At 25.5% G+C, this 24,437-nt stretch overlaps 1 protein-coding gene across 10 annotated transcripts in view; it reads right to left on the bottom strand.

Moving 5' to 3' along the window:
- Window positions 1–22,649, bottom strand: part of Mical (Molecule interacting with CasL) — a 55,017-nt gene extending 32,368 nt beyond the window's left edge. For 7 of the 10 annotated variants that reach the window (XR_014439539.1, XR_014439513.1, XR_014439544.1 and 4 more), the window contains exons 1-11: window positions 22,516–22,649; window positions 17,136–17,463; window positions 14,343–14,667; window positions 10,971–11,329; window positions 8,297–8,554; window positions 7,362–7,564; window positions 6,381–6,514; window positions 5,236–5,483; window positions 4,654–4,776; window positions 3,339–3,533; window positions 869–1,108 (exon numbers count right to left, since the gene is read on the bottom strand). Coding sequence is in view for 6 of the 10 variants with exons in the window: in XM_083102983.1 (XP_082959109.1) it covers window positions 869–1,108; window positions 3,339–3,533; window positions 4,654–4,776; window positions 5,236–5,483; window positions 6,381–6,514; window positions 7,362–7,564; window positions 8,297–8,554; window positions 10,971–11,329; window positions 14,343–14,667; window positions 17,136–17,417 (2,367 nt within the window). In the remaining 4 variants the exon portion in view is untranslated. Of the gene's footprint in view, window positions 1–868; window positions 1,109–3,338; window positions 3,534–4,653; window positions 4,777–5,235; window positions 5,484–6,380; window positions 6,515–7,361; window positions 7,565–8,296; window positions 8,555–10,970; window positions 11,330–14,342; window positions 14,668–17,135; window positions 17,464–22,231 lie in introns of all 10 variants that reach the window. The other 3 variants (XM_083102901.1, XM_083102815.1, XM_083103064.1) reach the window with 3 other exon arrangements.
- Between the last annotated feature and the right edge of the window lie 1,788 nt (window positions 22,650–24,437).

A 24,437-nucleotide genomic window follows, 5' to 3' on the forward strand; every position in this document is an offset into this window, starting at 1 on the left:
AAAAAAAAACATTTATGTTATTAACTTTTAAAATTAATTTTTTCAGAAACAAAACTTTTTATAAAATAAGTTTAGTCTACATTTTCGACTTATTTTTTTATGTAATATTATTATTTCCTCGATTATACCAGTTATGGGATACTTTGTATATAGAATTTCTAGAACGATATTTAAATATTTTTAAAAAAAGATTCAATAACTTTTCTTTAAATTCAATATTTAAATAACATAATTTAAGCACTGCAGGCACGTGCATAATATAGACCTAAATTAGTTATATTAATTAAATTACACATAAGAAGAAAGGAAAATCTATTACTTTGAAAACATAATTAAAAATTTCGTAATTATTTTGAAATTAAAGATAGATTTTGATTTCAAATTTTAATTCCCTTTAAATTCAAAAATGGAATATAAAACTAATGCAATTTAAATAATTAATCTCTCAATTAAAATAAAAATGAAATAAATAATTCTCTCTAAATATGTTGTTTCATGTATAATGTGTGTACATATTTTTTTATTTTGTAATATTTTTTCTTTTCACATAAATATTGATCGTACAAGTGCAACAATAACGAAGTATTAAGAATAAAGTAATTTTTCATACAAAAAGAAGTCGGAAAATGTAGACTTTTATTATTCCAAAAATGTTATTTTAAGCGTCATATTAATCAAAAATACTTAATAACGAACGCAATTTATTTTTTTCCTTCAAATAAGTTTAATTAGTTAATAGTAGCTATGCTATCATGCCGAGCATCTTTTAAAATATATGTTGTTATTTTTAACATCAAAAAACATAGATTTCTCATTGGTAATAGAAAAAAAAACATTCATCTGCACTCATGATCAATCTCTAGCTTACTGGGTAGAGTATTTTCTGTTCTAGATCTTTTACTCTGTCCTTAAAATCCGGTGCAGTTTGACGGTATAAGAATATCGAATAATCCTCAAATGGCCCGTCTTTCTCGTGTTTTGCATTGGCTTGTAGCATTTGCATACTTTTGTAGAATTGTTGCGTTGCCATCTTGCGCAAATATTGCCGCCTCTTCATGCGTTCGGTTCGATGCTTTTCGATCTCATCGAGTCTTTTCTGTCTCTCATCCTTCATTATGAGTTTAGAATTGTCATTAGCCGAAATTGACCAATTTCGTAAATTGTAAATGCTAATATTTTTTTTTATAGCAAAGCATACTATTACATTTCGAATTATGCTACTGCAAAATAGCATGAAGCAGCGATGAAATTGACTCTTAAAACATTTAAGAGCTTAATCTACTTTAGAGAATCAAACAAATTTATTTTTATTTTTTTACATTTTCGGAAAATATATTTGAAGAATATATCTAAAATTTTTTCTGAAAAATTCGCAAAATCAACGTAATTATAGAATTTTAAATAGAATAGTATGCGGGTCTTTAAATGGACTTGCAAAACTTTAAACATGTTTTTTTCAAAATACTGTTTTTAAAGTTGGTGTGATATCTTGAAAAGGATGGATATCTTGAAAACTAAACCAAACAACTTCAATTTTGTAATACTTTTTTGAGGATACTGAATCTATTGTAAGTAAAATTTAAAAAATTAATATTTTATAATTAATAATTAGTATTATTTTGCTTTCAAGAAATAAATTTCAGCAAAATTAAAGTATCTAATTTTACAATACACTATTTTGTTAATTTTCAACTTTCTCTAATAAAATTAGGTTGATGTCAATATTTTATAGAATAAAACTAAAGAAAGTTCATTCAACGCAGATAATTACATGAGATATAACACGTTGCACCATTCAACTATACATTTCCGAATACGCTATGCGCATGACTTGTATTAACAAAAAAAGAAAAAAACAAAAATGTTAAAATACTACGTATGCGTGCTGTTCATGTAAATATCAATGAAAAATATGTAAGATTAATTTCTAATATTCTTCGAAAAAGTTTCTAACAGTTATTAATTTTTTACACTGCTTTCTTACTGCTAGTCTGCACAAGAACAAAATTTTACGTATAGAATGCAGGAAAAAAAAGAAAAAACTAAAGAAAATAAAGATAAAAGAAATTAAATAAAGTAAAACTAATCGGTCTATAAAATTTGTTTATTGGAAAAATATTGCTAATTTAATTCTAAATTTCACATCTACGATTAATATAATCAACTATTATTTAGCTGTCATTTACACATAGCGACAAATGATTTATAATCATTTTTTTGTGTGGTCTCACTCGTAAGAATTTAAAGAAATTGTGATAGCAATTATATGATAACGTATGTATAAAATTGTATAAAAAATGACATAACTAACAGTCTTGTACACGTTTCCTCCTATGCTGTTACATGTATTCAGTATATGTCTAGTTTCTTCTGAAGTAAAGTATAATCCAACAAATAGATAAGGATAAGTGCAACAAATGCGATTAACAATGATATGAATATTCTGCGGCATCTAACAGCTTCGATTTTCTGCCATTGATATAAGATTCAAGCATTTCAGTTATTTTAGAAGTAAAGTATTAAACATGATTTAAAGAAAAAATAATTTTTTTTAAATTTAGATATGCTTTGTTCTATTATATTCTTGTCAACAAAATCTCCTTAAAATAAATTAGAATGTTTTTGCATAAATCAGGATTTTTTAACAATTTTTCTTTTTTATTCTAATCTAAATTTTTGGTATACATATTGTCTTTAAAAAAATAAATATATTTTTTTACAAAATATTGAATTTTGTTTCAACAACAAGTTTTGTTGGTGAAACTGTAAAATTTTGTCATTTTTGATAATATTATTTTCAAAAGTTTCACGTTTTTGACAAATTTAATCGTTTCTTTTAAGGTAAATATTTATACGATTAAATGTAGATTAAAAGTAGATATTAAGAATATCTCAAATAAAAATTAATTTACTATATATAATTAATCTGCATCATTGCACATAAACAATACAGAAAAATTACATTTCAAAATATATACAGAAATTAAAGTGATTTATATCGCATAATTTCTTGTAATTACATTAATTATTTATAACTTTAAGTGGTTTATATAAAACTGGTTTATATAAAACTTCAACACATATATTTTAATTTTATATCTGCAATATTTTTTATATTTTATCCATTCATATCAATTAAACCAAGTGCATTAATGATACCATATGTTTATATACAATTCGTAATAAAATATATAAAAAAGAACGTAAATAAAGTAGACAATACGTGCTAAATCCAAATGTACAAATATCATTAATGCATTCGTTTATTTTATTGTTAAATCGACAGAGCCATTATTCATCGTAAGCTGCAAAAAGAATAGAAAATTTATTTCACTTACCATTGTCGCACTCATTTTTTCGGTGCTACGTCTCTTCCGAGAACGCCGACTAGTTGTATTGTCTTTCTTATCCACGTAAGATTGTACATTTTCATTAGCGTACCGCGAGCGCGAGTGCCTTTTCGTAGCCTTTTCCTCAGGTGTCAATTGTTTCAGTTGTTTTGGATGTGTACTGCATTCCTCAATTTCTGGTTCCTATTATAATAAACATTGTTTAAATTTGCGATTATATACATATCTTATATAAATGCTTTCGGAAACTTTTAAGAAAATAGTAACAAATTAATTAATAAAATATTAATGTGTATTAACGAAAAAGAAAGTGTAATTTTAAACAAAAAGAGATTATAAATTCTTAAAAACATTTAATGAATAATTGTTACAATCCTATACATTACCTAGTAAACACTGTTATGTTAATGTTAAAAGTAATAATACGGAATGTTATAAGTAATATATATATATAAATGTTACCAATAAGTTCATAATTAATTACCTATTCAAAAATATTACATGTAATATAACATATGTTACATTGTTGTTACATCGTAATTGTACTCCACATAAAATTGGTTCATATAAAATATTGATATATAGAATTGGTAATTGAATAAATAAATAAATTATATTTAATTTACAAAATTTAGAATTTTTAATTTATATAGAAATTTCAATTTTTTACTTTAAATAGATAGTTAATGGACTATTTCTCTCATTGACTGATCCAATATCAAGTAATTTAATATTCTGAATTTTTTATTGAGATTATATTAAAAATTAAACTGACAAAAAGAGGTATACTTTGACTTTTAGTACTTATCCTTTATAGACTTTATATCCATTTCATGATAAAAAATTAAATACGAGTTAGTAAAGTCTAATTTCGCTGTGTAATTATAAGCGAAGGAAAACATATGTAATTATATATTGTGACATTATATTCTATAACTTCTATTATTCTATATTTTATCTTTTCTGTTGTAATATTGCAAAATAATAATGTATGATAAATTATAGTTTTATATCATAAAGGTAACTTGTTATAAAAAGCTATAAACTTATTATTTGTTACTTCCACATTATATTATTGTAACAAACAGTGTTTACTGGGTATGAGTTAACAATGAGATGACTGATTGTGAGATCGAAAATATTGGGAAATGTTAGATCTTGATCCTTATTGCTTTTCCTAGTAATAACTTCATATTGCAATTTGAAAGCGTGATATTTTAAGATATGTAGGACATTATAGAAAACAGGCAAGATTATCTAAAAGTTAATTACTTATTAATTTCTTCTCTTTAAAATTACTTACTAATTTTGGATGTTTGATATATGGAATATCACCTTTGAAAGCTTCGTATATTTGTGTTAAGTAAGAAAACATGGTAAGTGTGTCAGGAACATCACACTGAGCCATTTCTTCTCCTGTCATTATCTGTAAGTATAATTAAATGCGAGTTTTTAATTCTTTTTTATATATTCTTTTATATGTAAACAAAAATATACAAATAATTTTTAAACAATATTACACAATAATTTATATTACTGCTGTTAATATAATTACGACAATCTAATTTATGTAACTCAATAATTGTATTTATTATTTAAAATAAAATATTTATTAACTTATCATTTACAAACAATGTTACTTATATTTCTTCTTTCATTATTCTGTTTAAAAATCACAGAACATATATAATTAAAAAAAAATTTATAACTGAAAAAGTATGCAAATATATATATATACATATATACAATTGGACAATATCAAAAAATTTTAAAGATATATGTTTGTTACATTATAAACAATGAAACAAACAATGAAGAAAAAACAATGTGTATCCACATAATTGATAATATTACAGCAAACAAGATAAAAATGTAACATGCTTACCGGCGGTATATTCAATTCCTTTTCCAATATATCGAAGGCAAGTTGATTGTTCTTCACTACATCTTCCGCGTTTAAGCTATAAAAATTTATTAGATCTGGACGGTATCTATGAATGATTGCACAAATAGCTAAACCATCTTTGAAGGAGGCACCCATATCTTCAATGTGAACTTTATCATACAATGCAACTTGTTTTTGCAGCCAACGGAGCAATGTATCTGGATGAATTTGAGTCTCTACTCTCAGATCTACATAAAAAATATTTTCTCTTTTTATGCTTATATTAAAAAAATAATTAAAATATAGCATTTTTATCTGTGATCTTATTGTGTATATGTGATTTATGTATAAAAAGTAAATATCTTTACTAATGAAAATATTAGATATTTTCAGAAAATTATATTTTTAAACATAAAGTTGGATATATACATATAGAAATACAACATGTTGAAGGATATTGTTATATAATTAAAGAAAATATAGTTAAAGAAACAAATCGATATCAATTGTATCCATCGCATTTAATATCTAAAGCAAATTGATAAACATATTATTATTTATTTATTATATATTATTATTTACTATATGTTATTATTATGTATATTATATATATATATATATATATATATATATATATATATATATATATTTTTACAATTTTCTTCACTTCTACACAACAATTGAAAATCATTTATATTACATACCTCATATGTACAAACCTCCGTTTATTTTTGATTAAATTTATCACTTTTTATTATTATCATTTTTATCATAGTCTTTTTATTATAATCAAAACACAAGAATATTATATTGGAGAGAGTTTAGAACAAAAACATTTGCGGTTATTATTTTAAGCTTATGTCATTCTTGACTTGTTTGTGTTAAGTATTATTTTTGTAAAATTTTTCATTAAGAGATTCCTGAATCGTTTAATTTGATTTAATATTTATTATAATGCATGTATATCTGTTATTTGCTTGAGCCTATTATTTGTACGTTTTTGAAAAAGAAGAAAAAAGAAAAAAGAGATTAAGTAACTTACTCGAATAAGCTTCAATTGACATTAAAGATAACAGAGTCTAATAAAATAATTACAATGTAAATCAAGAATCTTATAAAACTCAATATTATATCGTTAAACTTACCGCGACGTCTTCGTTTCTTTGGAACATCGATCTCAGGCTGTACTGCAGATTGTTTGATACTTTCAGGATCATCTGTATCAAGAAGACTGCACACTTGTATCGGGAGCACAGAACGTACATTAAGATTTGGATACCTTGAAAAATAAAATAAATAAATTAGTTTCATTATTATTGCATGTGATATTTGATATAAGGTAAAAAAAAAAAAAACACTTGGCAAAAATTTTCTTTAAAATTTATACAATTTCTGTTATGATAATTTTCTAAAATTCAATACCCAGTAAACACTGTTTGTTGCATAATGTAGAAGTAATAAATATGCAAATTACCTATACAACATAAAACTATAATATATCATGTATTATTTTGCAACATTACAACAGTATAACAGTAATATAACAGAATATTGCAATTTAATACTGTTATATACGCATTCTATTGCTATATTCTATTGCTTATCATTAAGAAACCATATTTAACTATTTTGTATTTAATTTTTCACCAATAATAATAGATAAAACCTACATAGGACTAACATAAGATCTAAAGTATATTTCTTGCTTGTTAATTTCTACTACAATCCTAACAAACAAATGAGAATATTAAAAAGATTATTTGGAAGTAAATAAAAAAGTTTATTATTATTATTACTGTTACTATTTGAAGCAAACATCGAAATTTCTATAAATTAAATTCCGGATTTTACAGATTAAATACATATCATTTATTTTAATTATCAATTCTAGAACACAACTATAACAATAATATATGTGATCGTTGTTATATCATTATTGTATATTATGCTTACGGATAGAAAATTACAATTAATTGAAAATTTACAATTAATCAATAACTTATTGATAATACTTACATACATTATTTGTAACATTCCATTTTATTGCTTTTTATAACAATATTTACTGAGTGCTAGCTATTTAATATCTAATTGGCTTATTATATGAATCTAGAATTATAGTTTACCTAGTGTGAGGATCGAGAGTATATGCGGCGTAATCCCTATTTAAATTTTCCGGCGTCGTCTGTCCCAACAACCTGTATATTGATTCGCGCTCGGCGATTACTTCCAATGGCGAAAACGAAGCGCCCCAACCTTTGATTGCCCAACCAGCATCCAGAGAACTCAAAAATCCTCTCGCGCAACCAGAACCAGTAGGCCAAAATGGCTACAATCATTGATTTAATTTTTCATTAAAAATCAAATAAAATAAGAAATATAATGATGAAAATCAAAACTCTGAATATATGGAAAAATACCGAAATATATACTAAAAAAAAAGTGAAAAAAGTAAAGATTCAAGTATAATTAAAAAGCAAAGTTTCATTGCAAAGTGAATTAAGAATGACTAAAAAAAGATCTTTAATAGAATTTTATTTAATTCCAGGTATTGTATAGTTTTCATACAGTAAACATTTTTTTAAATAACTTGATAATAACTTAATAATTTACAAATAAATTTACAAAGTGTTTTATTTTTTATATAAACATTATTATTATATTATTTTATGTATATATAATATTATATAAAGTGTTCAGAAATCGTGGACTTATTTTAAATTACATATTTCTAAATTCAAGTGGAGAAATTTTATTATCAAATATATATTATTATATTATTTTTTAACTATATTAATTTTTAAATAAGGAATCAATCAAATAGTCCAAAGTTTATTTATAATTATTTCTCTAATAGGATTGCAATATTCTAAAATTCTTATTCTTAATAGTCAATTTTTTGTTGTGTATACATACATCTTGAATTTTTTTCCGAAGTTTTCTTTATGAATGTATGTATAAAATTTATGTTAAAAGAATTAATTTAAATTTATAGAGAATGAATTTCTAGAACAAATTTCATGGAATTTTTGTAAGTAATTGTAAAATATATCTCATTTACCTCTAAAAGACTATCGCCTACAAGGATCATAAGTAGTCCATGTCCATGACGTTTTAATACGCGACTTGCATTTTCTGCCGCGTACATTGAAGTGAAGTCGAACATGGCTACGTCCGGTTGGCCATAATGATTCACCGCAAATTCCATGTTCATCATTTGATATTCCGTCGAGAATTCTGCCGCTTCCCGCGCATACAACATTAACGCTTCACGATCTACGTTCTCTTTTGCGAGAAGTTTTGCAGTATCAGCATGATCCTAGAAATCAATAATAATTAAGTTTAATTGTTGAGAAACAAGTAGAAGTTTTTTTATAGCTTAGTGTGTATTATTTAAATAAATATTAAAAGATTGCTATTTTTATAATATTTTCTCTTTTTCCCTATTTTATATTATTAATAAACATTGTTATATTAATGTTGTATAAAAGCAATAAAAAGAAATGTTAATAATATACACAAGTATTATCAGTAAATTATTAATTGTAATTTCCCATTTATAAATGTAACATATAATGTAGCATATGTTATATTATTGTGGCATCATATAGTCATATTTCATATAAATAGAATTAATTCATATAAAATATTAGTCATATATAGAGTTAATAATTAAATAAATAAAATAAAACTTATATATATTTAATTTACAAAATTCGAAATTTAATTTATATAAAACTTTTTTTTCAAATATGCAGTAAATGGACTATTTCCGATTTCCTCAATTCCCATTTTCTAATTTCAAATAATCTGTTTAATATTTTGAATTTCTTGTTAGGATTGCATTAGAAATTAAATTGACATAAAAGAGATATATTTTAGAACTTATGTTAGTATTTGTTCTTTATATTTCTTGGTGAAAAAATAAATATATAATAGTTAAATTTAGTTTCGTTGCGTAGCGACAAGCGATAAAATACGTACATAATATTATATTGCAATATTCGTTACATTAATGTTGCAAAATAATAAATAATTAATAAATTATAATTAATATATTACAGTTTTCTATTATTTAAGTAACTTGTTTATATTATATTATTTATTATTTTCATATCATATTACTGTAACAAATAATGTTTACTGGATATTATTCATAATTTATATCAGAGTTATTGATTTGCTTATAATTCAATATTATTTGATATCATTATATATATATAATCATAGTTTTATAATATTAAGTTCGATTAATAAAAGATTAATGATAGATACAAACTGAACAAAATATGTAATATTTAATTTCAAGAAATTAATTTTTAAAAAATATATACTGATAAAAAGATAAAAGATTTACATTATAAGATAGAAGATTTATATTAATGCATCAACAGCATTATAGCATATAATAATATATTATGAAATTTTAAATAATATATGTACAATAAGATTTCTATCACAAGAGTGTTTAGAATCAACAATCATTATTTCACATATTTTTTAATATTATATAATTCTAATACATAAAATAATAGCAAATGATTAAAAGAAAGATATTATAATTACATAATATAATACCGATATTTATACCGATATACCGATTTTGAGCTATACTATATAGTGATTCCTAAGCTATACTATATAGTGATTCTTAAGTAAGTATAAAAAGGATAGAGTAAGAAGATATTCCTTAACTTATTTTATAAACAAAATGTCCAATAAATGTATGTCCTAAAGTGCTTTGTTTTCAAAATAATTAAAGTAAAAAATTAAAATTAAAAGTGTAAATAATTTCAATTTTTTACTTTCAAATTAGAAAAAGAGCATACATATGTATATATGGTTTGTTTTATTAGATATTTTATAACAGAAATTATATCTTATTTAAAAAAGTATAATAAACTTATCATTTTAATAATATAATATTATAATATTAAAGAAAAATGTGAGCTTGAAAAGAAATATTATATTATTTGTCTTTTCAAAGAAAACAAGCATTTTTTTCTATAGAAAAAAAAGCATTTTTCTCTATAGAAATATTTTTATATTTTTGAAAGTAACAGAAATATTGCAGATCTTTAATATGCTTTATCTTGTATGTATATAGGATATTTCATTATATAATATGCAAAATAATATACAAACTATATTACTGAAATCATTTTAAGTAAAAAAATTTTCTACAAATACCAACAATTTCAACAGTTCAATTCAACAGTTACTTAAATATAATTTCAAAATTCATAAAAAAAACAAGTCATAAAAAAATAAATTTTTTTAAATAGTTTCATTATTAAAAACAGAAAAATGAAATATAAATTAAACATTAAGGAAACAAACCTGAAAATAAATCTATAAAATAATATTTAAAATATTGCTTAAAATAATAAAAAATTTGACAATAATATATAACAAATTATATAAAAAGATTTGACAATATATATAAGAAATTGGAAATATATATGACTTTTTTAATTAATTTCAGGAACATGCTTCTTCACAATATGTATATTATATCATGAAAAATCCACTCTCTTTGTCTCTCTTTGTGTGTGTGTGTGTGTGTGTGTGTGTAGAAGTATATTTTTTTATATATACGTATGGATAATTTTGTATTTAATAGCAGATATATATAAAATTATACATATGTATATATAAAAAAATATACTTCTAATTCCAATTTTCAAAGATATTATTTATGATCTATTATATATGATCATGAAATTTTATGTTACCTGCAGAATAACTCCTTTGTCGATTAAACTATGTTTCTTAGCAGTCATAACGAAATAATGCGTGTCATCTTTATAATATACGATGTTTTCCAAATCGATTCCCGTTTCTTGATACAATTCCTTAAAAAACTTTTGATTAAAGATGAAGGCAACACCACTAATCTCTTCAACTCGCGCCTCTGCCTCGGTTCGTTTATTTATGAAATTCGCAGTGATTGCAATGGCTAATTTTCCTCGAAATTCTTTTCGTTTAAAACCTTCTAATGTATTTCTTTTGCCATCAGCTCCGATTAGCACATCAAACTCGTATTGAGAGACTGGATGATCCACTGGTAATGTTTTTGCTCTCCAACCAATCTCTGAAAAAGATGATATTAAAATTAATTAAAAATGAACATAAATTATATATTTTTATATATTAAATTATATATTTATTTTTTAAATATAAATCATATATTATAATCTTTATTAAGAAAGATTTTATTAAGATTTTAAATTATATAAACTCTATTCTTTCCTCTCTTTTTTATATATTATCTTTATATATTATTAGGTGGTAAATTTAATTTCTGCCGATTTTTCATCTCCAAAATTGATTTGTTTCGAAGGGAAGATGAATAAACCTTAATCAAAGTAATTTCCTCCATTTTCTACTACTTTTTCCCATCTCTCCGGCAACAGGGCAATCCCACGACACTAGAACGCGGTGTCTTTCGAGGTGATCCATTCATCCACCCATTTTTGGACTTCTTTGTAACTGGAGAAGTGCGTGTTACATCGACCGGAAGAGATGATAATCCGATGGTGCCAAGTCTGGAGAGTACGCTGGATGTTGGAGGAATTCCCATTCAAGCTCTAGAAGTGCCTACTTCACGCTTTTCGCAACATGCGGTCGAACGTTATCATGCAAAAGAATGATTTTGCATCGATTGTTGGCTACAGATGGTCTTTTTTGCATCAACTCGTCACTCAATCGGTCATTGGAGTAACATTTAACGCTTTCGACAACTCTAAAAGCGTTTGAGCTAGATTCTCATCGAACAATTCTTGCAGCTCAACATCTTCAAATTTTTTCGGTTGTCCGGGACATTCTTTGTCTCTTACGTCAAAATCACCGTTTCGAAAGCATTCAACCAAACTCTACATGTTCTTTTTGATGGAGTTTCATCACCATACACTTTGGATAATAAGTGATGAATTTCAGCTGCGGTTTTCTTAAGGAAGTAGTGAAGAAGCATATGTTGGAAAAACAGCTTATCGCGGTTCATTTTCAATCGATTGGAAAATGGCGTCGAGAAATCCAATCTGTGAGGATTGAATCACTTTCAGCAATGTCTAAACTACAAAAGACATGCGATCGTCAAACCTCGCCAGCGTTGGAGTCGTACCTCTAGTAGCGAGCGGCAGGAATTAAGTTTACCACCTAATATTATATATTATTATTTATTATTTTATATATTTTTTTATATATCTTTTTTATACATATTCATAAATTCATTTTATCATATTTTGTATATATTAAAATCATATATGCTTGTTCATTAAATATATCAAATACTATTTGAGGATTTCAGAATATATTTTTCAACACATGATTAATCATCATTATAATGTCAGTAGTCATAATATTACCATCATTATTATATCAGTTAGCTCGTTCCATAAATCCCAAATGCTACATATTTCAAGATTAGGCGATAAAGTCTAGAATACTCAAATCATGTGGCAGAAAATTAAATGTATATTTGGAGGAAGGAAGCTAAATTCACATTAAACTCTAATTTCTCTCCCTTATATAAAAAATATATAAAATCCCTTGTATAAAGAATATATAAAATATATAAAAATATATAAAATATATAAAAATATATAAAATATATAAAAAATTTCTTATATAAAGAATATAAAATATGAAAAAGAAAAAACAAGGAAGTAATAATTAGGTGCTTTAAGAAATCATTAAGATGTATCCAAAATAAAATCTTTTAACCAGTTCACTGGTACACACGAAATCAACGTTTTGTACCAAAACTGGTGAGAGCAAATAAATTCGTATTTTACGTGAAAGTTTACCTATAAGGGGTTTTTTGCGTCGCTGGTGACAAATCAAGGATCGAAATTTCAAAATTCAAAATGGCGAATCCAATATGGCGGACTAATTTTATTTCATTATAGAGAAGATCAAATTCGATATGTTCGCGTTTTTCGAGTCTCTTATGATGAATCTATAGACAAAATTGCAAAATCAAAATTTAAACTGGCAGATCCAATATGGCGGTTTCTAATGATTAACTTTGATATTCCATTATGGAAATATATCACACTCGGTACGTCTTTTGGTCGCAGATAACGGATTAGTTCAAGACATTCAAACTTGAACATATCGAATTTGAATCTTCTCTAATGGAATAATAAATATAATAATAAAATAACAAAATTAATTCACCATACTAAATCCGCCATTTTGAATTTTAAAATTTCGATCCCAAACTTGTCATCAGCGAATCGAAAAATGTGGGTGTATCAAGTTTCATGCAAATCCATTGAAAATTGGCAAAGTTATTCATAGTGAACATATATGGGTCATTACCAGTTGTGGCACTTTCTTTTTGGCCATATATGGGTCATTACCAGTGAACTGGTTAATTTCACTTTTTATTCGGCGATCCATGTCGAATATAAAATCCTGCTAAACAAAAGCACCCCCAATTATTACAATTGTCTTTGTTTTCTTTATTCATTATTATTTATATATCAATTATTTATATTGTTAATTATTTGTATATCTTTTTAATAGCAGAGCCAGCTTAATGTTAAATCGGTTCCCAAAATAAATTAAATTTTCTATCAAATGATTTGAGTATTTAATTCTGGACTTTAGCACCTAATTAGTACCTAATTTTAAAATAATTTAGCTCTAGTGATGGAGAGCGCTAATTTAATGAAGATTCGAATAATAATACTTATACGAAAATGCGATGTTATCTAATAAATAAATCATAATCATAATATTCATTCTTAATTGCTAATTTATAGATATAGGTCGAATTATATCATACTAAGTCATATCAATCTTTTAATAGAATAAAAATTATAAAAAATACGAGAAACAGCATTTTATAATAAAAAAGTTAACAAAAGAGTCGATAAATCTTCTCATATTTTTTTTAGATGTTTAAGCCAAGAACTTGAAAAAAGCTTTCTAAGAATTTTTAGTTATTCGCATTGTTGAGTTATTTTAAATTGCCAAAAATGTTTCAAAAACTCCGATCTTTTTTATATTCTCAAACAATTATCATTTTGTTTAAGTTATTATGTAATCTGAAAGTAATTTCAAAAATATTCTATAATTAATCACTAATCATTACTTACTGCCATCTTCTTGATTGTCCGGTGGTTGAATCAAAGAATCGAAACTAACACTTTCATGGAACTCAACGCCGAGAATCAGAGCAACCTTAAGTAAAATACATTGTAATTGCCGAATGCTAATATGATCGATGGAACCTGCGCAAAATTTTCCAAAGAATTTTTTCGCTCCTAAACCTCGTAGATCCTGGATAACAAAAGGCCACAAATGCAAAACATTGTTCCTAGACATCCGGTCCCTTTTCTCTATCACCACGACTTTGGCTCCTAACAATTGTGCCTCTATAGCTGTGCGCAAACCACATGGGCCTCCGCCGATAATCAAAACCTAAAGATAAATAAAGGAGAAATATTCTTGAGAGACAAATGTCTTTCAATATAATATTATATTGACAGAATGAAATTAAGTATCCAGTAAACATTATTATAATAATATAATTGTATATAAGTGTAGAAGTAATAAATAATATAAACAAGTTATGTGACACAAAATTTTAATATATCATGTTTATTATTTTGCAACGTTACAAAAGTAATGTAATAAAATATTATTGCAGTATAATATCGTTATATATGTGTTCTATCGCTTGTCATTATGCGACGAAATCTGACTTAACTATTTTGTATTCAATTTTTCACCATGAAAGGACTAACGTAAGATCTAAAATATATCTTTTTTTTTGTCAGTTTAATTTCTAATATCCCAATAAAGAATTTAAATAAATAAATATATATATATATATATATATATATATATATATATATATATATATACAGGGTGACCCATTTTAACTTAGGCAGCCAAATAACTCGAAAAATAAGCAAGATAGAGAAAAATGTTTTAGACAAAAGTTGTATGGTTTCGAGGGGGCCATAAGACGGTATCATTGGTTTGACCTTGAAGAGTCATTTGAAGGTCACGTGAAGGTCACTTCAATTTTTTTAAATGGAATACCCTATATATTTTTGTACATTCTTGTAGCTTATTTCGAGAGCTTTCCAAAACACTATAATTAAGTACCTTTCCGTTAAGTACTTTTTGAGTTATGATGCTTGAAATAATTTCTTAATTTTACATAAACCGTAAAATATCTTGTAAAATATTCATTTTTCGATTATCTTACCTTAATACTTTTATGTACAAAATAATGAGAGGAATCAATTGGTGTAAAGAAAACACATAGTTGTTTTTAAGAAAAAATATGGAATTGTTAATTGCAAATTACATATTTTTTCTTCGAAACAACTATGTGTTTTCTTTACACCAATTGATTCCTCTCATTATTTTGTACATAAAACTATTAAGGTAAGGTAATCGAAAAATGAATATTTTACAAGATATTTTACGGTTTATGTAAAATTAAGAAATTATTTCAAGCCTCATAACTCAAAAAGTACTTAACGAAAATGTACTTAATTATAGTGTTTTAGAAAGCTCTCGAGATGAGCTACAAGAATGTACAAAAATATATAGGATGTTCCATTTAAAAAAATTGAAGTGACCTTCACGTGACCTTCAAATGACTCTTCAAGGTCAAACCAATGATACCATCTTATGGCCCCCTCGAAACCATACAACTTTTGTCTAAAACATTTTTCTCTATCTTGCTTATTTTTCGAGTTATTTGGCTGCCTAAGTTAAAATGGGTCACCCTGTATATATATATATATGTATATATACAGTGTCCCAGACCACCCGTACACCCCTTTTAAAATGAAAATAAATGGCTTTTATCAAAAATCGCGAACAATTTTTAAGTAAATCGGGTGCGCTCTATCAAATGGTGATATTTTCAACTTTTGATACCGATCGGAAATACGCCATTCGGATCGGAAGTTGAATTTTTTTAGGGGAACATGGTACTTTTCATTATAGATTCGAATTGTACGTGAAAAAATAAGAAACTTTTGTATCAAACGTTTTTTTCTGAAAATGCCTCTGTCAATCTTAACATTTGAAATTCATTATTTTATCACAGTTACTTTCAAGGTCAATTTTAAGATTGACAGAGGCACATTTAGAAAAAACGTTTGATACAAAAGTTTCTTATTTTTTCACGTACAATTTTAATCTGTAATAAAAAATACCATGTTCCCCTAAAAAAATTCAACTTCCGATCCGGATGGCGTATTTCCGATCGGAATCAAAAGTTGAAAATATCACCATTTGATAGCGTACCCGATTTACTTAAAAATTGTTCGCGATTTTTGATAAAAGCCATTTATCTTCATTTTAAAAGGGGTGTACGGGTGATCTGGGACACCCTGTATATATAATTATGTAAATATAATCATACAATTACATTCTATATGTAATATAACTATGATGTAACAACAATGTAACATTTATTGTATTATGCTATGTTTATTAATAAAATTTAAGAAATTACAATTAATCTTTAACTTACCAGTAATATGCATAGTACAGTATATAATAATTACTAATTATTGTATAATATTATTAATTACTGTATATTACTTGTAACATTCTATTTTATTACTTTTATATTAATATAACAGTGTTTACTGGATATTGACGACATAAAATTAGTATATATAAGTCAATATAAAATATAATAAGATTTTCCTTCTTTTATTAGGATGTTTAGACTTTTTATCACTTAAATATTCTATTCGAATAATGAAAAATCTTCTAATAAAGAAGATAATCGATTATCAAATATAGTTTACATACACACATAAAAGAGAGAATCTTTTAAAAATATATTTCATTTAGAAAACGTTCCTTGTAAGGAAGAGACAATTGCAAAGTAAAAAATTAATAAATAAACTCACCCTTGTGTTCGGGCATGCTTTACCACGATTATAACATTTGTGATTGGCCCGTTGATCAAACTTCTTCCATAGCGCTTGTGCCTTCCATGATCGTAGTTTCGCCTTCAATTTTGGATAAAACTGATTAATGACATTCGGTCGAACTTTTAGCAATTCGCACAATTGTCTATAATAGCCGAGGATAGATTTCAATGTAGTGGCATTGCAAAACTGATCGAACACCTCGCTGGCCAACGCCATTTCCGGTGAGTTGACCGTCTGCTTCTTATTGGCTGAATCCATCGTCTTTCGCTTTCAGTTTCGTGATAATTCATCAGTTCTTCATTACCTGCAAAAATAGAAAATTTTGTTCAATTTTTATTTCACTTTTCATAATTTAGTATAATGTGTATATAAATATATGTATAAATGTAAAATTATTAATTATTATATTAGAAATTTAACAAATATAAAATGTACATTTTATTATGTCTTGAGCAACAATAAAAATCCATTAATTGAATAAACAATCATTAATAGGAAATAGAAATACACTTTTTGACAATTAAAATTAGCGCATTAGTTTCAAAAAAAGTTTTATAATTGAATATATGTGTATACAAAAACTTTTGAGTACTTTTGAATATCTCTTGTACGTTAATAACATGTATATTCGGGACATAATTATTTCTAGCAAAATAAACAATTTTTTTGCGCAGTTCTGTAAAATTAGCATTCTCTCCATATTCGGGATCTCAATATATATAGTGCAATTGATAGAGTTCTGGCGATAAAGTGTGAAAAAAAGAACTTTACTTTTCACAATTTTTTAAAAATTAATGCTTCAAAATATTTGCCTCACTTTTATATATTTTTATTCGTATTAGTATTGCATATTATATCATACAAAAATTTATTATTGATTAAATTGAAATAATTGAAAAATAAAATCGGAATAAATCAACTTGCATTTTTCCATCTTATTCGAACAGAAAACATGTAAACGAATTAATCCGCTCCATTATCAATTCTATTAAGATAACTCTCACTTATTCGCAGTCTTTGCTAGCAACTGTAATATGTACTTTGCATTGAAGGTTCTTCTTCAGTTCGTTGAACTTACGGTCTGATAACTTTGTAGCCCGTTTCATGCATTTGCTCTCACGTTTCGCCGAGGGAGAAGCGGAAATGCGAAAACTTTGCAGTTGATTTCCGGAAGAAATAAGCTTATCAATATTTCTTAAAAGTTCTGAATTAGGTTTTTTCCGCGTGGTGATGACAGAATACAAAAAAAGAGAGAGAGAAAGAAAAAGAAGCAGAGAAACTTCACAAGAATCTATGAAAAACTTTAGATTTTGAAATTTATTTCTTTTTGCTAACATCTGTAAAAACATATTTGGAAAATTACATGTATCTAATTGTATAACTACATTTATAATTTGTAACAAACATATATTATTATAAAAATTTATTATTATTACTAGTATAATTTAATCTCGCAAATACAATAATTAAAACACTTAAAGTAATGAAAATATTTTGAGATTATCACATTTTATAATTTAATTCAATTATTGATATGTGATATATATTTGAGAAAGTGACGAAGTTCTCTCTCTCTCTCTCTCTTTCAATAAAATCTCTTATATTAATTATATGATCTTGTTATTTAAAAAAATTTTGGAAATCCATGTCTTTCATAGAGCAAATTTCGAAATAGAGCACGTAAATATTTTATTATTATTTAAATATTTTATTATTATTTTATTATTATTAGTATTTTATTATTGTTTAAGCACTGCTTTTACTATTCTCATTTTTTAAGACAATGCAAGAACAATGCACTTAAAAAAAGGCGCAATGACTAATGTAATTAACTAACTGTTGACAATAAACATATTTTGTGTTATGTGTCATGAGAAAATAATCAAGGTCGGAAAACGAGTCAATGGAAAAAACTGTGGTAAATTCCAGTTTTTACTATCTTGGACTTTATCCAATGGAATAAACTGAACAAAAACTACAAAAATAATTAATATTTATACTAAAATATATTTATATAATCTTTATACTAAAATATATTTACATGAACTTTATGCAAAAAGATATATTTGCTTTCATAATAAATCATGTTAATTATTAATTAAAGAAATAAAATCAATATAATAATAAAATCTTTTCTAATTTAAATTAAATGTGAAATTTTTAAAATAAATAGTTTAGAAATACAAATTATTAAATTTCACATTAATTTTTAGTTTAGTAAGAAATATAACACAAAATTTAAAATTTTTACTAATATATATTTGATTCGCGTTTATTTTTTAACATCTTTTAACAAAAAACTTTATAATTAAAACTTTATAATTTTTTAATTTATTTGCTATATCAATTCCTAATTTATTACGCTTTTATTTTGGATAAAGCTTAAATTATAAACAGTATCTTAATTGATGAATATGAATAAAAAAATTTTTTATTTATTTTAATATTTTTAACAGAAAAGGTTTTTGCCAGTTTTCCCGAAAAATACTAATTCTTACCACTTGCATGTATTTTATTCAAAAATGTGGAATTTTGCCAACTCTAAAAATAACACAAGATATTTTTATTGTCAATATATAGTACGTTATAAGAGTGAATCAACTAATTTGGCATCAAATATATCTACAAATGTATCATCGCCTAATATACCACTATTATATTAAAAACAGATATTATTATTATTCCAGATTTCTGTTTGAAATATCCAATACTTCATCTATTTATTATCTTTTGTAATGTCAAAACTACTATATGAAAGATTGTCATAGAATAATAAAATAAAAAATTTTAATGCCATAAAAAAAAATCAGACTTTATTTTAAAATTCAGAAAAAAAAGAATAAAACAAGAAAAAAATTAATAAAACAGAAAAAAAAGATGGAAAAAATATTGAAATTTACAATCTCCTTCAATCTACATGTCAATGACACAAGATACAAAATATTTTTATTGTCAGTAGATAGTTAACTATATTAATCATTCTTTGTTAATTATATTAATCGTTCCTTTTTTTAAGTGCACTATTAAGGAGAGTTCAAGATGCACTTATCATGTGCTTTATCAATTATCACAATATTAATACCAATATCAATAGTTATCAATAGTTATCAGAAAAATTGAAGACTGAAAAAATGTGAATGGTTTATACTGGAAATATAACAATGGTTTCATCAAAATCCTACGACAAAGAGAATATAGTCTTATTCTTTACTCTCTAATTTAATGATGCATTTACTAATAAAAATTAAATTGTAAAAATGCTGGAATAAGTAGCTCCATTTTATAAATCATATGTATTTAGATTAAGATCGCACGTACACAATTACATGTAAAAATCATAAAAAAGATTTGTAATATTTGTAATATTTAAATTAAGGATTTTTAATAAAAGAAATACATATATAATATATGTAAAAAGTATGTGAAAGAAAATCAATAATTATATATTGTACATAGTTTATTCAAATTTTTTTTAGAAACAAATAATATTCTTGTATTTTTACTTATTTTTTCTTATTTGAATTTTGTTTAATTTATTTGTATATAAAAAAAAACATCGAAAGAAATATTAAAGAACAAAGAATATTTAAATATTATTTAATATAAATAAAAAATTTTCTTAATATTATTATTTAAACATCTAACAATAAAACTAATATATAAAAAAGCTATTTTTTAAATATTTTTAATATCTTTAAAATATTTTGTTAAGAGATATTTTATATTATCTAAATGTGTCATAAAACATGCACACAAAATATGAAAATAACTACAATGAATTTTATATTAAATAAATAAAAAAATAAATTGTAGTCTCTGCAAAAAGTGATTGAATTGAAAATATTAATATTTATTTTCTAGATAATATTTATTTTCTAGATAAAAATGAATGCTGTATATATAAATAAAAGAATTAACAAACATTTTTTTATTTAATAAAATATTTTTATAGTCACTTATATTATTTGCTACTATTTCCGATTTTTATAATACCCTCGACATTTGTATGGAATGTCTTTATATGTAATTTGAAAAATAAATATAAATATCTTTTGACAACAAAGATGTAAATTTCAAATTCTGTAGTAAATTTTAATAATTTACAAAAAAATCAATTTGAATCATAATAAAACTTCGTATAAATCATTTTAATCATTTAAAGTATTACTATCATTATTCACCTTTCTTATCATTTTTTGTTTTATCTTTATTATTATTTTTCCTTTGCTAAATGAATAATGTTATGTTTCTATAAGAAAACATGTAAGAACTTCTATTTCTTATTAGAAAAATTCTTAATCCATGTGAATCACTGTCAAATTTTTTATCATCTTTAAATGCAATGTAGAATAATCTATAATTTTTTATGATATATTTAAAGAGATGTCACAATCTTAAGAAAATAGGGATGATTCATCTCATAAACAATCTTAACTACAGATCAAATAATATGAATCATAATAAGATATGCTTCTTAAAACAATAATTTTATAACATTATTTTAAATAAACATTATTTTAAATAAGCATTATATTTTCGAAAATAACCAATACTTTCACGATTAAGTTTCGCATTAAAATTTTATCTGATTAAATATTTTTAATGTCAGATAATATAATGTTACATATTTCTATCTGATATTAATTGATATTAATTGTGATATTCTATTATATCTGTCTAGCATTAATAACATAAATTTGTTATCGATTTGACACTTTAAAATTTAATTAGCAAAAAGCTTTTTCTTTATTCCTTTGCATTTCGGAAATAATTTGTCTTAATAACATATTCTCGCAAAAAATCAACACTCAAAAATCTATTATTAGAAAGATATCCAAGTATATCTACGTTTATAAGATATCTTATATAATTATATGTATATATATATATATATATATATATATGTGATATATTCTTGTATAAGCTCATTTAATGTAAATAAATTAATATAATAAATGCTATGTAACATTTAATACACATGTATATAATTAAATCTGCGTATTTATATGCATTTATGAACGTCACATTACAAATATATAGGTGTATACAGTGTGCATGCTAGGCATACATACATGTACGAAAGGCTGCGTCACGCTGCGTATAATTGTGTGACTGATGGTATTACAAGACTGTGCTCTCTCTCTTTCTTTCACGAGATTCGATTTCGCAGAGCGGGATCTCTTCCTTTTTATGGACCTCGCACAAAACACATATGACGAGGGGGAGAAGAACGGGGGCGTAGAACGGGGTGGACGAGCATAAGATTCACACACCATGGAAATACCGATAGGATTTCATCATTCACATGATGCTAATCGACCTATATTTCGACTGATCATCGATACATACAACTCACCGCATAAATATAAGCATTACACACCCACTATCGTCCATTTCCTTCTACAATCTCGGCTCGACTTGCTCAGTCGCATCGAGCGCTATATGACACATACTAAAGGTAGCTGCTGAGGCTGAGAGGCTACTTCGAACCATAGAGTGGAAGGCCCCATAAGATCATAATGTATTTTCGCGTTTACAATCTTCAGTGCCCTCTCGTGAGTCTGATGTCCAACTAAATACTCCCCACTCCCGAAATTGCGCGATATTGGAATCAGAGAGAAGACTATGGCCGGTATTCATAGGCCCATATTCTGAATCCTCTTTTATCGATAAAAGTGCTCCTAAAAGCGGCCTGTAGCCAATCAGAAGGCTTATATGCCACTTTTAGAGGCACTTTTATCGATAAAAGAGGATTCAGAATATGGGCCATAGTCCGGTCTTAGGCCGGCATTCATAGTCCGTTCTTATATTTAAGATCGTCTTAAGTTCATCTTTAGATATTGTATGTATCATTTCATTGGCTATGGATTATCTGAAGATGAACTAAAGACGATCTTACTAAAATATAAGACCGGACTATGAATACCGGCCTTATATTTAAGATCGTCTTTAGTTCATCTTCAGATAATCCATAGCCAATAAAATGATACATACAATATCTAAAGATGAACTTAAGACGATCTTAAATATAAGAACCATGGACCTAAGAAGATATGGATGGAGTCTAAAGCGCTCATATGGGCGAGGGGGCTGTGAAATTTGCGGTAAGGGAGGTGTATAGCTCTGTCTCTTTCCAAAAGCAACCTTCGGGTGTTTCCGTCGCATATCCGATAATTCCCGAAAGGTTATATATCCCATATTAGCTAACTTTCGAATAAAAATACATGTATTTTTATTGGATATAATTACCGAAAACAATTAAAACTTGTAGTTCCGATAAGTGGCCGATAGGTGGCGACGTCGTCATTAATGAAATGATTAATTTGTTAATTTTCGATAAAAAAATGCAATAATTATTAAAATAACGATGGAGCAATGCAGCAATTAAGGAGCAATCGTTTTATGTTGGATATATTTGCGATAGACTATGGGAAATATGTTTTTCCAAGAAAATTATTGGTTTTTCGCTAATATATTATAAAATATTAATAGTATAAATGGAGCGATTGAATATTTCGATAAAGAAATCGAGGAGCAATTATACTACTAAATAGTTAATAGAAAAAGTTGATTATTTTCTTACAGATATAGTTTTAAACAATAGAGCTGATATATTATGTTTAAATGTTCGCGCCATTAGTCGTTTAGCCATGTATTCCGATAGGTGGCCGATAGATGGCGACGTCGTCACTTGTGAAATGATTTAAGCCCCTTGCACAATGCTAGGCAACAGGCAATAGAAATAAGGAATAGAAACTATTCACCAATAAATACGCGGAACAGAAAATATTCGCCAATAGGAGCAGAGAATAGATACTATTTCTGTTCTTATTGCCTGTTGCCTAGCATTGTGCAAAGGGCTTTATTTGTTAATTTCAATGACGTATATAACTAGACCAAGCATTCTCAGAGAGGGGTGAAGCTGGAAATTGGCAGTTTAAGACAGAGTGAGAACGTTGAACGGCATCTATGCTTTCCTTTTCTATCATACAAGAAGCAAATGGCCGTCCCAAAGCTGTCAAGAGCTATATATAAGGTGGTACAGAAATAAAAATGGAATCGAAATTTTCATTTATCTTGATACATTATTGATATTAATACTATTTTATGCAGTATACACATGATCATAATACAAATATTGTTATATTTATTTAGTAATAAAATTGATTTTGGTGCATAATCGATGCCACAAATACAGCAAACAGCCATTTTATCCTTTTTTTAATGCAATATTTGTAATATCTTTTTCAAAAAATTTATATATGTGTATATATTTTT

This window comes from Camponotus vicinus, unplaced genomic scaffold (genome assembly GCF_025532165.1).
Source record: "Camponotus vicinus isolate PSW18456_S1 unplaced genomic scaffold, iyCamVici1.0 SCAF_1, whole genome shotgun sequence".
Classification (NCBI taxonomy): Eukaryota; Metazoa; Arthropoda; class Insecta; order Hymenoptera; family Formicidae; genus Camponotus; species Camponotus vicinus.